Below are 14,473 nucleotides of genomic sequence, written 5' to 3'. Positions count from 1 at the left end.
GGGGTATGCGCATTCGTGGACAAATCAAGGCTTGAAATGAAACAACGCCAAAGCCATGCTCATGTTCATCATATGAGACCGCACATTCGGAGGTTCTCTTGAATGATGATATCTATGACAAGGTCAGACTTGAAGTGCGCGACGTAACACGTAGCACGACATACCGCTAACCGCTCCCATCACGAATCGTATCTGAGTAGTGTCTGTGGCGCAAGTAAAATGGGTATAGATTTGTTTGGTTTCGGCTTGGTTTAGTGAAACGAATCGGTTCAAGATGTAATCGCATGCTGCAGCGTAGTCGGGACCACCTGGAAAGCAATATCGTTAGGGGTCCACAGTTTTCATTGAACATTGCTGAGAAGTACAAACCTTCGTAGTCTGGGAAGTAATTTTGCATAGGGCTCACAGGGAGCTTTTCTTTAAATCTGTCGATCTTGTTCAAGAACAGAATGATACTGGTCTTGATAAACCATCTGGAATTGCAGATGCTGTCGAAAAGGGTGAGCGCCTCTTGCATTCTGTTGACAGTCTCATCTTCAAAGAGCAATTGATCATATTCGGAAATGGCGACCAGGAAAAGGATTGTGGTAACATTCTCAAAGCAGTGGATCCACTTCTTTCGTTCGGATCTCTGGCCACCCACGTCGAACATGCGATAGGTCAAATCTTGAATAATGAAAGTGGTTTCGGTGATACCGGTCGTCTTGACACGAGATCGAAGAACATCTTGGTCATTGGGCAGGTAGTCGTGGGCAGCAATGCGGTCGATAGAATCGAAATAACTATGGACCCAGGGTCAGGAGATTGTAGACGGAGGGCCTGGCAGACAACTCACTATCTTGCAGAATCGTTCAATTGATACTCTCTGGATCGTTTGAAACATTCCTGAACGCCAGCATCCCGCCACAAGGCCTTGATGGCAGCGCCAACCTCAGGGGGAAGGCTGTCTCCTTCTATTTGAGGTGGTTGCATAAAGATCGTCTGGACATGATATTCTGCTCGTTGATCATCGAGAGGAAGTTCAAGGGATTCCATAGCCTCTAGGATGACGCGCATGGATTGGACGGTATTGGAATAGATGATTTCCTTGAAGGACTCGCGTTCGTCGCGCGAATAGCCTCCCTCATGGATGAGTTTCATTTGCTTGAGAATTGTAGATTTTCCAGATTCACCAGCACCTATACAGCATGTGAGGAACGTATTGCGAAAACGTTAGACGCAAGTCTGAGTTACCTAGCAGGAGCACTTTGATTTCATTGCGCTGGGCCATCTTGTCCCTCTTGAGTTGATTCTCTATCTCATCGTTCCTTGCCTTTCCGGCCGTATCTTCTTTGCTTGCTCCGCACCCCATCTCTGCCGGTCACAAAATTTCTTGACGGTGGAAGCAGGGGTTGGTAGAATTCAAAAGGACCTCGAGGTCTCAACAACAACTGAGCCGCGTCAGTACACCAGGTCGGAAAGATAATCGAATGGCAATTACAATCTTGCAAATTTCTTGACGAATGGAATAAAATATTGCGCATCCCAAATATAAGTTGGCAGTACTCACCTCTTGTTTGAAGGCTGGTCCTGCAAGACGGCAGCAAGACGTTCGCGGCGGGAAGAGTGATGTCCCCGGAGTGACAAAAAGAAGATGAGGACGGGAGTGTGAGAAATCCGAGGGTGATCAGCACGGGGGAAGGCGAGATGCGGAAAAAATTGGTGTCGATCAATGGGCTAGGCAACACGAGCGACGGGCGGCTACCAGGGACGATTGGTCGAAGAAGAGAGGAGAACGGGAGGTGAGAGCGAGGGAGCGCGGTGGTGTTGACTTGTACGTGGTAACGGTGGGCGCACCTTTGTGGATAAAGGAATCGTCTGCAAAAGACGGGTCGTCGATGGTGGGATAATATACAAAGGGGGGAGAAGTGACGGCGAAAAAAATAGGAAAATCGTCGGACGGGACAGGATGAATGAGATGGAGTGATGAATGGATCCCAAGTGAGGCAGGAGACTCGAGCAGCGGTTAGTCGGCTAGGTGGTTTTAGCAGAGGGGCGCCGCATTCAGTGTCGAAGGGGGGTGTTTAGGGTCAGTGGATGAGGTTGGTGAAGTGAGGTTGGTAAACTTCGAGAGTTGAGTGTGAGAGGTCGATCGATGTCCGGGTCTCCTGGCCAGTGGTTATCAAAAGGCTAATGCCAGCGCCAATGGGCGAGCTACTGTAAAAGTTCAGGTCCAAACCGATGTTATGAGCTTAGTCGTGACGGACTAGGACCGCGTTTGACGTCGGCTTGATGATTTGGGACAAGAAAGAGGGGCATGCCTACCTCCCAGTCCTGTGCTAAGATCGAAAGGAGACTTTCAAGCAGGGAGAGGCTGCATGTCCCAGGCAACTTTACCTGGTCTTCGGCTAACTACTCTTCAGGTCAATAAGGGTGACTGCATAAACTCGCCAACCTGCCCACTGCGCATTCCCGTCCCAGTTCTTTGAATCCCCTTAGGCCGGGGAGCTTGTTAGTCGATTCGTTATTAGCGGATGGCGACAGATGCTCACAGGCCTCCCCCGGACCTACTGCTAGCATTAAGGATTTTCGACCTTCTCCCACCGCCGAATCGAAACCCCCCCCCCCACCATCCTCACTGGCGCCCAACAATGACCATCCCAAATGACCCTGACCCTCGCTGGCAGCTTGGCATTGGCCGACATCTTCGAATTGTACGCTTGGTTGCACCTACGGGACAGCTTTGGGCCATTCGTCCACTTGTTTCTGCCGCAGGGAGGAGACCCCTCGCACATGCGCTGGAATTTCGGGAAGGATCTAATTAGATGAAAAAGTCCAATCGCCATTGATCCCCATGAGAGCTTTCCTGACAAGATTCTGCCCCGAATGAGAATATGACCGAGGCAACAATAGCCTGTCTGCTTTCTACGACGCACGGAAGACGCGGTACAGACTGCAGCGGACTGCGCAGAGCGCACCCACTTCGCTTGGATCAAATGGTGTTTCGTTTCTCAAGCTAGTGAAATGAAGCCTGCATCGTTGCTTACCCAAAAAAAACCTGGAGATTTTCCTAGCCAAAACTCAACACCCGGGTTCGTTGCCCTTCTCAAGCGATCTAGGGCATTCCATAACCCCTTAAATTGCAACCAATTCCTTCTTTAGGACTCGGTACCCGGGACGATGCCTGCTCCTCAAGACTCAAGAGGTAAAGAGCTTTTATGTGAAGAATGATCCATGTTCGTCCAAAAATGCAAACCATGTTGAATGATCTATTCAAGCGAACGATGGCGAAACACTCTGAAATTGTCAGAACAATACAGGACCCATCTACTCCGTTGTCATGCGACTCGACAACTTGGTGTTCTCGGACATTGTAAGAGTCTCGATCAGGTTCGCTACCTAGTCACAGGACTGAACACTTATGTATCCATCCACGGTCTGTGGAGTGTCCAGAGACCTAATTGTTCCATGTTTCCTGTAGAGTCATCCCCAATCTACCCGGGCTGCTAGAGAACGGTGAACCAAAAGACCGGTGAACCAACAGGGTGGCAGACAGCAAGAATCCGAGTCGTCCGTATGCCAATTCACGTCTGCCTTTTGTACCTGGCCCCACTCTCATCCAATTGGAAATTCACGTAAAAGGCAATCTTGCACTGTCCCGGAACCTCTTAAGCAACCAGGGGAAAAGCTAAATCCGGCACCGGCAACAAAGACCCAGCTTTCCGGAAATGACCCAGTGACAGCTGTCGGACTCGTCGATCTGGGCCCTTGGTTTTCGAAGGCATAAAAGAGCGAGACATGTTGCGTTTCACTGCCTGCAAAATCCTCGAATCTCAGCGTAACGTCAGATCTCTTTTTTTATCTGGCAACCACCGCGGCTTGGTGGGGAAGGGGAGGGCGCTAGAGGAGTCCACTCTCCTGGACTTCCGGGGCAGTTAGTGCTCGAATGTTAGCCTTTATTGCAACCGAGAAGTGTCAAAAATGATCATTCGTCCAATCCCTAGCGTCGTAGTTTGTTCTGCATTGAAGATCAAACGCCACCGAGGATTTTTCTCATGCAACCTTATCAAATAACAAGCATGGGGGATATCGCTCACCCCGAAGCCTGCTGCCTGATTGCTCAATCGAAATCCGAAGTTCTGTATCATGCTTTTCAGCAAGAAAACCGAAGCCATCTGTATTCAGCCATTTCTGTTGGAAACAGGTAGTCTTCTCGCCGCAAGGGGCTAAGATCAGCAGAAGTGGCTGGCTGCTCCCCGCTTATGAAAACAAATCGGGATACTAATGCTCGATCTTCAGAGACACTAACAGTGCTCGAGACAGATCAACCTTATGGATCATCAACCTGTCTGGGGTTTCTGGTTTGTTCGTGTCTCATGACGTTCGAGCACAAACTTCCGCATGGCTGATTTGTAACCTCGGAGTGCTCCTTATCGAGAACTACAAGGTTCCACACTCTGCGGACGGAAACGGGCAAGACGTGCCGCAGACTCTCGTAGAGGCATTGATCCTGTTCCGTTCCAGATCGCGAGCTGGGGATCCATCTTAACGGGCCAGACCAGGTGGTCGATCGGACGAGCCAAATGGCGGAGACTCTACTATGGCTACCCCGAACAACCGGAGCCCAACTCCGACTACATCGTGTTGATAGGGACAGCTTTCACCACATCCATCAGTACATAGTTGAAGTTGACATTGCACCTTCTTGGCTACGTGATGAATCCAATGTCAAGGAACGACGTCACAATTTGACCCAGATGTATTCTCAAATTTAAGTGGGCTAGGCAGACAGCCTCAAGCTGGTCAGAATATACGACGTTCTCTGACAACAAATTGACAGACAGCCTTCAAACGGCTCACTTGAGGTCTTCGAAAAGCCGACAGACTCGAGGGTAATACATTTAGGTGAAAGGTATACAATTGGATGGCGGACTCCGGATGTCAGGTAGGCCGGAACATCTTGACTAAAATCCAAATCGTTTCATGTGTTTGGAGGCGTTGTTGTCTTCTTCTAAGCGAGCCGGTTCTGCCTTTTAGGAATTTCGCGAAGGCAGCAGCAGCTGAAACCAATGCGATCCTTTTGATAGGAAGAGGCTCCGTGCGCGGACACGTCAACAACCGCCATGCCATCTATTGGAACCTTGTGTGCTGGCGATCAACATCGGTCACACCAGTTGCTTCTGCAGGCAGCCTTTCTTCCCGCGTTTCCTTGTTAAACCAGTCATTCAAAGATGAACATGCACGCAAACAGTGACAATGCCCACAGAGCACCGGAGGAGGTTCAAAGTTATTACACGCAATTTCAGACCAAAGGTCGCCCGAAAGCATCGTTGATGAGCAAGAGGATTACTCTCTCCACCTCAGCCTTCCGAGACAAGAACCTTCCTTTCTTGGCCAACCCCTTTTTCTGGTAATTGCTTTCAACGGTTGTTGGCACCCGCTTGGCCTTGGCCTCTTGGGCCCTTTTTGCGGGGTAGAAAACATTTGCCTAATCTGGATAAGCATTGCCCTGACTTTGTCTCAGAACTTGTGAGGATCCGTAGTTCCCTCGTGTACATGGAATCTTGAAGATGATCTCTACGAAGCGTCTGCTTAGGCCTTTCCGTGTCCGTCCCATACTGATAACTTTTTTCGTCGCTGTTTCATTTGCCAGACTGAGATCGGAGATATTAAGGTAAAACGGCGTATCATTCCGCAAATGCTCTCCGAAACAAAATGGTCTGGCGCTCTGAAATGAAAACCAGGAATATAGAAGTAAAGCAATGAACTCGCACCATATACATTTACACAATGTCAAACAGTGGAAGACCTGTCACGGGCCATAGCATAAGACTTTTAAAACGCCTCAATCACCATAGCAGCAAGATCGGATGGGGTCCGTTTCCCAAAGGTGACTTGGATTCTCTATGAAGCGGCTTTTTTTTTTTTTTTTTTTTTTACAAAGTCTTGCTAGAACATCCGGAAATTCTCAAACATGGAAGAAGCTTCTGGCCATCTGATGGGGAATTAGAGGCATATTGCGATGGTCAAAACGGATTGAAGCCATCTCCTTACTTCCCACCTTCAGGCTCAGACATCATCCATTCTCCGCACGAGGCTGCATGTGGTGGAACCGACATCTCCAAAGCCTTGTGATCCCCAAACTCATCCACCAGTTGACGGTCTACGTGATTGCCCTTCCCCAAGTTTGGATGAATCCTCACTCCGCAATCTGCCCCAAGTCTGTGCCAACGCTCTGCGCAGCCGAATACCGACCGTCTGAGGCAGTCCTCTTCCAATTTCGTGCCTATCCTGGAGATCCTTTGACAACTCCCTTCTCTTTAGGGCCTTTTGTTCTCTTACTAGCCTTTCACACTTGTTCACTTTCAATAGGGAAATTAACGAGTACCGCCAGCGGCTTGCACCATGACTATTACCGGCACTTCCACGATTGTCTTTCCGAAATTGGATGCTTCCAAGGACAAGGCGGGAAAGACAAAGAGGACGCATGTGTGTAATGTATGTTCAAGGGCTTTCAAAAGAAGTGAGCATTGTATTCGTCATCAACGAGGCCGTAAGTCGCCTCCTTTCACTGTTTCAATGAATTTCAGGCGATGCTTCAGAGTATGTCGACTGACACAGGCCTTTTCAGATACCCAGGAGAAGCCCTTCGGGTGCAGGGTCTGTCAACGACGATATAGTCGCAGGTAATTCCAATCGCCCTTGTCCTGGACCCGACGATCTAACCTCATATCTTTTAGAGATCTCCTTGTTCGCCACGAAAGAACCTTACATTCAGCTGAGCAGTTGGCAATCGCCGCTGGCCAGCAACTTTCCAAGGCTTCCAAGTCGCCGGGACATGAATCTTGTGCGATTTGTCCGCCGTTTGCTAAAATTACTTCTAACTGAGATCAGCTCAACAATCGTTACTGAACCATGCCGAGTCGGAGCCAGACAATGACGTTGTCTCGATCCAAAAAAGAGACACAGTGCCTTGTCCGAATCAAGCCCGAACGGAATCAAAAAGTTGTCTGCCATCGAAATTCAGGAAGGCTCCATCGGTACCCACGACGCCAAAGTTTGACCCACATACGCAGCACAGTAGCACAGCAAAGATCCCCATGTTTTCGAAACAGATACCCACAGCTGAAGCGACAGCCGAGCTTGAGGAAGCCTCGCTCTCCGCTCCGACATCTGCTCTGGGAAATGAAGCGCAATCGGCAACAGGACTCGATATCGCTGACTTTACTATTGCCATCCCTGATCTTAATAAATTGCGGACGTTCCCTAGCTCAGTATCTTTACCTGACCTCGATGGGGGTCTGGAGTTCCTTGATTTCTTCGACCCCTTTTTGGGACTGCCTCCCAAGCAGGTGGAAGCATTAGGACTTCCGGCGCTCAATGGAAATGCGGATGGTTGGTCTCCATTGGAGAACTTCTCTGCTTCTAGTCAAACTTCAATGCAGGACTATGGATTTCAGCAATGCCACGCCCGTGCATCAACAGAGCCTTCACCTCTCGACTCAGCAGTGTTTGTGTCGCACGCGCCAGGCGAGCCAGCATCTTGTGACGACCGCCACAATTTCCGACCAGCAAGCAGCTTCACTGGAACTGAGAAACATCCTAACCCTGAGCTGCCTCAGACCGTCTCGGGTAAATCACCAACTCTAATATTCACGGAACAAATGCGAACAGCCCTTCTGAAAGATCTTTCGAACCGGCTCTCTTCGGAGCAATTATGCTCTTTTCGGCTTCCAAGTGCAGCTGCACTTTCAAAATGCTTGCGGACTTACGCCGAGGCGTTCCATGTACACCTCCCTATCTTTCATTTTCACACGATGGATTTTGAGCGCCTTCCGTCGCCTCTTGTTCTGGCAATATGTGCCATTGGGGCTCTTTATCGGCTGGAAAGAAAAGTTGCCGCCTCTCTCTACCTGAAGGCCGATCAAGGTCTTTCAGTTGCAGTTGTTCAACGTGGCGGGAACCTCGATAAGAAACCCCGACTGCTTGAAGATTGGACTCATCCTCCACTAGAATGCCCGAAACCATATCGAGAGTCTCTTTGGGAAAGCCAGACTCGTTTGCTCCTTGCCATGTTCAGCGCCTTCAGTGGTGACATCGAAGTTATTTCCAAGGCTATTGTTCATCTTGGTGATTTTCTCATCGTGCGTCCGTGTGAAAGGGGGAGTGTGTTTGCATTAACCTATTGCAGGACTATCGTGAACTTGCACCATCTATGAAACCTCAAAAAGACGGTCTAGAATCTTTGTCGTGGCAGGAGTGGGTCGAGAGAGAAAGTGTTAAAAGGTTTTCCTCTGTGTAATCCGGTGCCATAATCATTTGCTGACGTGACCGACAGATTGCTCTATGGCCATATCATGTTCGGAAATCTGGTGACCATGACTTATGGCATACCTCCAGGGTACTCGATTATATCAGATGGCTATATCGAAATGCCCTGGGACCAAAACCTTTGGGATGCTCCTACCGCCGAGGGTTGGAACGAGCTGTGGATTGCCACAGGGAAAACCTCGCCTCTCACATTGAGAGATGCAGTATCGAAGGTGATGTACGGAGATTCCTCGAAAGGAATACCAGAAGAATGCTGGCTGTGGTCCCCTTTCGCGATCAGTGTCGTCATCAATGCCGTTTCTATTCAAGTGTGGCACATTACGCAAGGCTCACATTTCTTCGGGGAGTTCTCTGGCCGAGGAAGGTCTCAGGAGAATCCCAAATCGCAAATTCTGACCCAGACCGAAGCTGCACTGTCCAGATGCAGAGCTCTTATCACTCAAGCACGGTCTGATGCAGATTATGCTTGGGCAGACGCTGAGGGTCCTTTGCTTTTCAATTGTCTTGCACTACTGCGGGTCAGCTACTGTCGAGCGTTTACGGGGATCGGTGCAGCAGACTCAATGATTCTGCTAAAAGAAAGCCGCGGAGAGCTCCTGACTTCCATTGAGGAATTTGTTGTAATGGCTCAGGACAGGAATGACTTGGTGACGAGAGCAGTTAGCCGGGCGTTCGAAGGAATGTTGATACCCTACAAATCAGGGACGTTGCTCATCAGAAAGACGGCTGCGTTAACGTGGGGAGTGGGCCATGCTCTCGCGGGATGGAATTCTGGTAAGTTTGAAAGCCTTTCCTTCGTGTCTGGTCAAGCTAGGTCTAATGTTGGGGCCCAGCATTACTCGTCACGAAATGGGTGCATGCTATAGAAGCGGAAACACGTCGAAACAACGGCGGAGTGATCAGCGAACTGGAAGCGCAGACTATGCAGAGCATTCGTGATCTCCTCGTCGAACTTGAAGATGATTCTGATACCCAGGTCGTATCGTTGGCGGCCAAGCTAGCACGGCATTGGGCAGGATTTTATGATGATACGTGGGTATGGGGAGTTACTCCTCGAATGGGATGGGTTCTGCGGGAGCTGGCTCACTATTATGAGAATGATTTGGCCATTCTATAATGGAATATGCATCTAGTTTATATCAGCACTTATACCTTCGTTTATATAGTACCTGGGCTTGTATTCCTCGCTGTAAATGCTGTAGTAAAAAGCCATACGATGACTAATCTGGCCGGGACACTGTACCTGGCAGACAGCGGGGGACAAGCCCCGAACTTTTGAATTAATGGTGGCCGAGAGGGCCCATGAAAAGGCAATTTGGCGCCGGGATCGCAGGCGAGCGGCAAGCATCAAATTCCGGCATCCAGATCGCGCCCAACTCTCAATCATCCAATAATGCGTTGCGCATCGTGGTCGCAATCTCGTCGCAGTTTTTTGGTAGCCGATTAATCTGCACTGAGATCTGAGATCTAGTACCATCCCTCAACTCCTCTCGATCTGAGTTCAGCATCCTTTTTGGCTGCATCCTACACCAGATACACTCACTAAGCTGCACCTGCCATGTCTCACGAAATGTCAACACAACATGCAACCCGAGTGGGTTCCAGACGTACGTATTGGAATTGCTTCAATCATTTGGCAAACTGACCACCTCCCATTAGCATTTAATCACAATCAATCCCAAGCTGCCGAACAAGAATATGACCGCCTGCGTGACCTAGCCCGACAAGAAGCCGCAAAACGCTCTTCTTGTTTCGCCAAATCTCAACAAGCATATGCCAACGGTGATGGAGCGGCAGCGCATGCGCTATCTGAAGAAGGAAAGGAACACGGTGCAAAGATGGAACAATACAACAAGCAGGCTTCCGAATTCATCTTCCGTGAAAACAATGCTCAGGGACGGGTTCCCGCCGATACTATAGACCTCCACGGTCAGTTTGTCGAAGAAGCAGAAGACATACTCGAGGAGCGGATTCGATATGCCCAAAGCCATGGACAGACCCATCTGCATGTGATTGTAGGCAAAGGAAACCACAGCTCCGGTCACATCCAGAAGATCAAACCTCGCGTCGAGCAGGTTTGTCGGGAATTGGGACTGCAGTATCACACCGAGGCAAATGACGGACGTATTTATGTCAATCTGACCGGAGGTGCCGTTGATATGCAGAACGTCAACAACTGGGGCGGCTACCAATCGCAGCCGGGCTACCAACCGTCGTACTCTGGACACCAACAGCAGCATGAATACTCACATTCACAACAGCTCCATCAACAGCAGCATCAACACCACAGCCAAGGTCCCCAAGGCCAAGAACAGAACGAGGAAGTGGAAAAATTGGTCAAGAAATTCCTTCCCAGGGTCATCAACAAGCTACTGCGCATGTTCTGCCATTAGGCTTGTGTCCAAGACGAAGCCGTGGACTTCCTGTTTCTCTGCTTATCAAAGCAAGATATCTTGGATCGAAATATCGTCGTGAGAAACCAACTTTCGGGGAGTGAACCGACACTTAGATTCACCACCTTAGCTCGCATGCTTTGGTCGCCTATCTGCGATTCACGGAGTACCATTCGAATACGCTATCTTCCGGACCGCTGGACCAGCTCTTTTTGATTCTTGTATCAAACCCTACCCGCCACGACTCATGGTGCTACCTCACAAGATCTTCTTATTCTCGTGTACGCGGCATCAAACCGATCCGGCTCCGGATACCACGATATGGAATCCGCAGTGTTTTGCTTCTGGCACACGACCAACATAAAAGTCTTCCATGCTCCCTCCCGTTCATTGGTCTGACGTCGACATAGAGCTGGATAACACACCCCTTCCTCTTTCCACTGGCCTGGGCTTTCTACTTGGGAGAATTTTGAACCACTACTTGCTCACTCATCTCTTTCAGCTGCTCGTTCTCCGCCCAAGGATAGCCAGTCTGAAGATACTCTGAGCGGTATTGCTCAGCGTTGGCTTTTCTCATTACTGCCTTCCCATATTCAACGACAGTCTATCATCGTGGTGTCAAAGTTCAGAGATTCCAAGACGGCCTATCTGCCGTCTAAGTCGCAGACAGACTCGGAACCCGAGAAAATCTAACCTGCGGGACAGATGTCGAAGGACGGCCGTGTATATCTAACGATTCAACTTCTTCGTAGGCTTAATTGCCGCAATGGGAGTCTATTATTTTCTCCACTGATGGAAACCTCTTCCTGCCACCAGTCCTGTCTGGCGCGAGAAGCCAGATGAAGCAGATCGACAACAGTCGTGTATACCGATGACGAAGGCTATGATGAGGAACGATCCACTACAACGGGCACAGTAGGCTGCACAGGAGATGTGAAAAAGGTTGTTTATCAGGATAAGGCTCATGAGGTCAATTTCTGATCCTAACTGAGTGACACTGAGGAAATGTTCTCGGATATCCTGAGATGGTCTGATAGTGGGAAACAAGATTGTGTTTCTGCGGGGTGACGCTCGATATAGACTTAGAAGCTCGCCGTGGGATATATATGCAAGTCGAAGATTGTGATTTATTACATGAAAAGTGAGAGATGTATGCCTCGGCGAGACTGATGCGGTCTCAAAGGAACTCGTTCATTCCAGCCAGTGTCTTCCTCGCCCCTCCAATCGGATGTCTCAGTATTCCATGCCAAACCGACAAGGTCAAATGTAAAAACCGTGCGACTTCCAAAGGCTTTGTTTGAAGCGAGTTAGGACCTCAAACCTCACCACAACCTATCACATCGACAGGGGTTTTATATGTTGGTCTTCAAGTCCATCAATCGTCCAGCCCCCTTCTTCCTCTCCTCCGCGGTCAGCATCTCCCACCCTACACCCTTGTTTACACCCTCATGGATCCTGACCTCTTCTACGGCCTTGAACAAATCATACTGGATTTTCTCCCCGACTGCGCTATCCCCTTTATAATCTGGATGCGACCTCACGAACTCGCGTAACCATTTTGCGCCCGTCCACAATGTGCCATTGGCTCGGTTGCGGATCAGGTCCAAGTACACGGCGAGTTTACAGCGGGTGGTGACGTCTATGTTGACGCTATCGAGGTAAGACTCTACTAAGGGGATCAGGCCGGGGAATCCTTCGCCACATGATGATGAAGATGACGAGGAGCCATTAATGATCTCATTGATGGTCATGAGTGTGTATTCGTCTTCGACTGGGCCGAAGGCGTCTTTCGGGCCGGGTGTCGTGGGACAGCCGCTCTGATTTGGTGGCGTCAAGGTCATCGTAGATGACGGCTCACTGATCCCGTTGAGGAGCGGTGATTGTTTGGGACTGCGACGGGGGAATGGGTCCTTTCTGAACCAGAATTTCTCCTTCATCACGCCGTCTCTGATGTGTGCGGTCTCCATGTTCTCCGTCGTGCGTGGGATGGGGATGTAAAAGTTCAGATCGAAGCTCAAAATCGCTCGGGTTACGAGCACGATGAAAATGCTAAATGCGGCGTTCTCGAAGTCGGTGATCTGAATTTCCATGCTGCGGAACTCGACGCGCCATCCGATATCCGCGTCCGGTGGCGGCGGCTTGAACCGCATGTGCTGCCAGTTCGTGCTTTGGATGTTTTCGAAGTGGTTTGAACCTTCGGGATCGAGGCTCTTGAGGTCCTCGGAGAAAATTACGATCGGGTCACGAATGAACAGGTGGGCAAAGTGTGTTGCGAGAAGTTCATCCATGCCTCCGTCCAGGAGCTTTTGCTTCAGTGCTTCATCCACGATCAAGTGGGGATCCATGTATTCTGGTCGCAGACGTGGGTCTTGTGCGATGTAGGTGCTGTTGCTTGCATAGCGGGACTTGGGGATGCGCCAGCGGTCGTTCTTCAGAGGAACCTCGCCGAGTTCTTCGGCCGTACGATCGTCAACGGCTCGAGAGATTTGGTTCCACCGCACATCCGTATCGACGAGGAATCCTTTGTAGATGGGTGTTGCAGCGGTGAGGGCGAGCATGATCGGGCCCAGAGGTGATAGTTGATCGTATAGTGTCCTGCCTTCGCGAATGTTTTTCGCTTGGAATGTGATTTGTAGACAACAGCTGCCCATGCCAAACGCCATAGCGTCCATATAGACACAATCAGGCTTGACGGCCCCGTTACGGACGTCATCATCCTCGGGCCACTTATGAAGATCGTAATTGACAGTCGGGTCATGGAAAGGAGTAGGGGTATTCTTGTCTTTGAAAATGGGAACATTGAGTTCGACTTTTCGACCCCTGCGAGACCGGATATTGGCAGCGAGAGTCGGGAATCGGATGTGTGGGTTCGCAATTTCGTCCGGGACGAACTGCGACCGCAATGCAGGGCCCGATGGAGGGTAGTATGGCGTTATATAGTCGCCCCGGGTCCCCAGACGAGGGAAAGTGGTCAGGGTGATGGGATATTGATCTGGATCCATATGGTTTTTGGCGATGACACGACGATTCTTCATGTCGGATTCGACGTCCAGTAAATCCTTAAAGCCAATGCCCCATGGTTTACCCGGGGTGGCCTCGAGCATGAAACGACCGAATTCAGGGTGAAAGGTAGGAAGAGCATCAGGCTTCCTAGAACGGAGGTTGTCAGCGAGTGATTCATTCCAGGAAAGGAGCACATCACCTACACCGAGACATCTTGTACACCATGAACCACGGCGCCTTTCTTTGCTAACTCCTGATCTCGTGCCAAAGCTTCCAGAACTTCCGCCTGACATAATGATAGACGGGCTTTTTCATGTTCATCGTCTATTACGACGACAAGGTATTCAATCTGGGAAATGTTTAGTAATACAATCGATCGAGAGGGGTAAGACGAAATTGTACCTCATCTCCCCAAAGAAGAGCATCACGTTCTTTACCCCTGGCCTTGCGCCATATTGCGAGTAATTGCTAGGTTCGCATAAGTATCCTGAGCACGCAACGAATACCAGAGTGTCGTTTTCTTCCTACCTCAATACCCCACTCCCTTACTTGATTTGCCGCTTTCTTCGCATCTGGCCAATCCAGGGCTGTTCCCAACGCTCTGTGTATTTTGTCAGGGTATCTGAGATCAATTGGACTTGGTCCAGGACATACAAAAGACCCATGATGAAAAATAATTTGGTTGCGGAGAAAGATTGAAGACCCGAAAAAGAAAAAAAAGTTGGGCTAAGGGAAATCACCCCATCGGGGAAATATCGACTGGATGG

General features: G+C 49.7%; 4 protein-coding genes across 4 annotated transcripts; 2 read left to right on the top strand and 2 right to left on the bottom strand.

Annotated features, from left to right (window-relative positions):
* Nucleotides 1-68: 68 nt before the first annotated feature.
* Z518_06375 (guanine nucleotide-binding protein alpha-1 subunit) lies at nucleotides 69-1,351 on the bottom strand (the record flags this gene model as incomplete). Its single annotated transcript, XM_013417185.1, has 5 exons — nucleotides 69-112; nucleotides 165-308; nucleotides 370-782; nucleotides 836-1,178; nucleotides 1,234-1,351. The coding sequence occupies 5 exons, from the start codon at nucleotides 1,349-1,351 to the stop codon at nucleotides 69-71; spliced, it is 1,062 nt and encodes a 353-aa protein (XP_013272639.1).
* A 5,033-nt stretch (nucleotides 1,352-6,384) lies between these two features.
* Z518_06374 (uncharacterized protein) lies at nucleotides 6,385-9,427 on the top strand (the record flags this gene model as incomplete). The annotated part of the gene is made up of 7 exons (XM_013417184.1): nucleotides 6,385-6,477; nucleotides 6,611-6,639; nucleotides 6,720-6,826; nucleotides 6,874-8,123; nucleotides 8,171-8,265; nucleotides 8,318-9,084; nucleotides 9,144-9,427. The coding sequence occupies 7 exons, from the start codon at nucleotides 6,385-6,387 to the stop codon at nucleotides 9,425-9,427; spliced, it is 2,625 nt and encodes an 874-aa protein (XP_013272638.1).
* A 466-nt stretch (nucleotides 9,428-9,893) lies between these two features.
* Nucleotides 9,894-10,703, top strand: Z518_06373 (uncharacterized protein; the record flags this gene model as incomplete). Its single annotated transcript, XM_013417183.1, has 1 exon — nucleotides 9,894-10,703. One exon carries the CDS (start codon nucleotides 9,894-9,896, stop codon nucleotides 10,701-10,703), a length of 810 nt encoding a protein of 269 aa, XP_013272637.1.
* A 1,352-nt stretch (nucleotides 10,704-12,055) lies between these two features.
* Z518_06372 (uncharacterized protein) lies at nucleotides 12,056-14,371 on the bottom strand (the record flags this gene model as incomplete). The annotated part of the gene is made up of 5 exons (XM_013417182.1): nucleotides 12,056-13,853; nucleotides 13,910-14,055; nucleotides 14,109-14,174; nucleotides 14,235-14,307; nucleotides 14,361-14,371. 5 exons carry the CDS (start codon nucleotides 14,369-14,371, stop codon nucleotides 12,056-12,058), a joined length of 2,094 nt encoding a protein of 697 aa, XP_013272636.1.
* Between the last annotated feature and the right edge of the window lie 102 nt (nucleotides 14,372-14,473).

Source organism: Rhinocladiella mackenziei (assembly GCF_000835555.1).
Source record: "Rhinocladiella mackenziei CBS 650.93 unplaced genomic scaffold supercont1.4, whole genome shotgun sequence".
Taxonomy (NCBI): domain Eukaryota; kingdom Fungi; phylum Ascomycota; class Eurotiomycetes; order Chaetothyriales; family Herpotrichiellaceae; genus Rhinocladiella; species Rhinocladiella mackenziei.
Note: the sequence above shows the minus strand (reverse complement) of the source record. Positions and strands in the feature narration are given on the sequence as shown.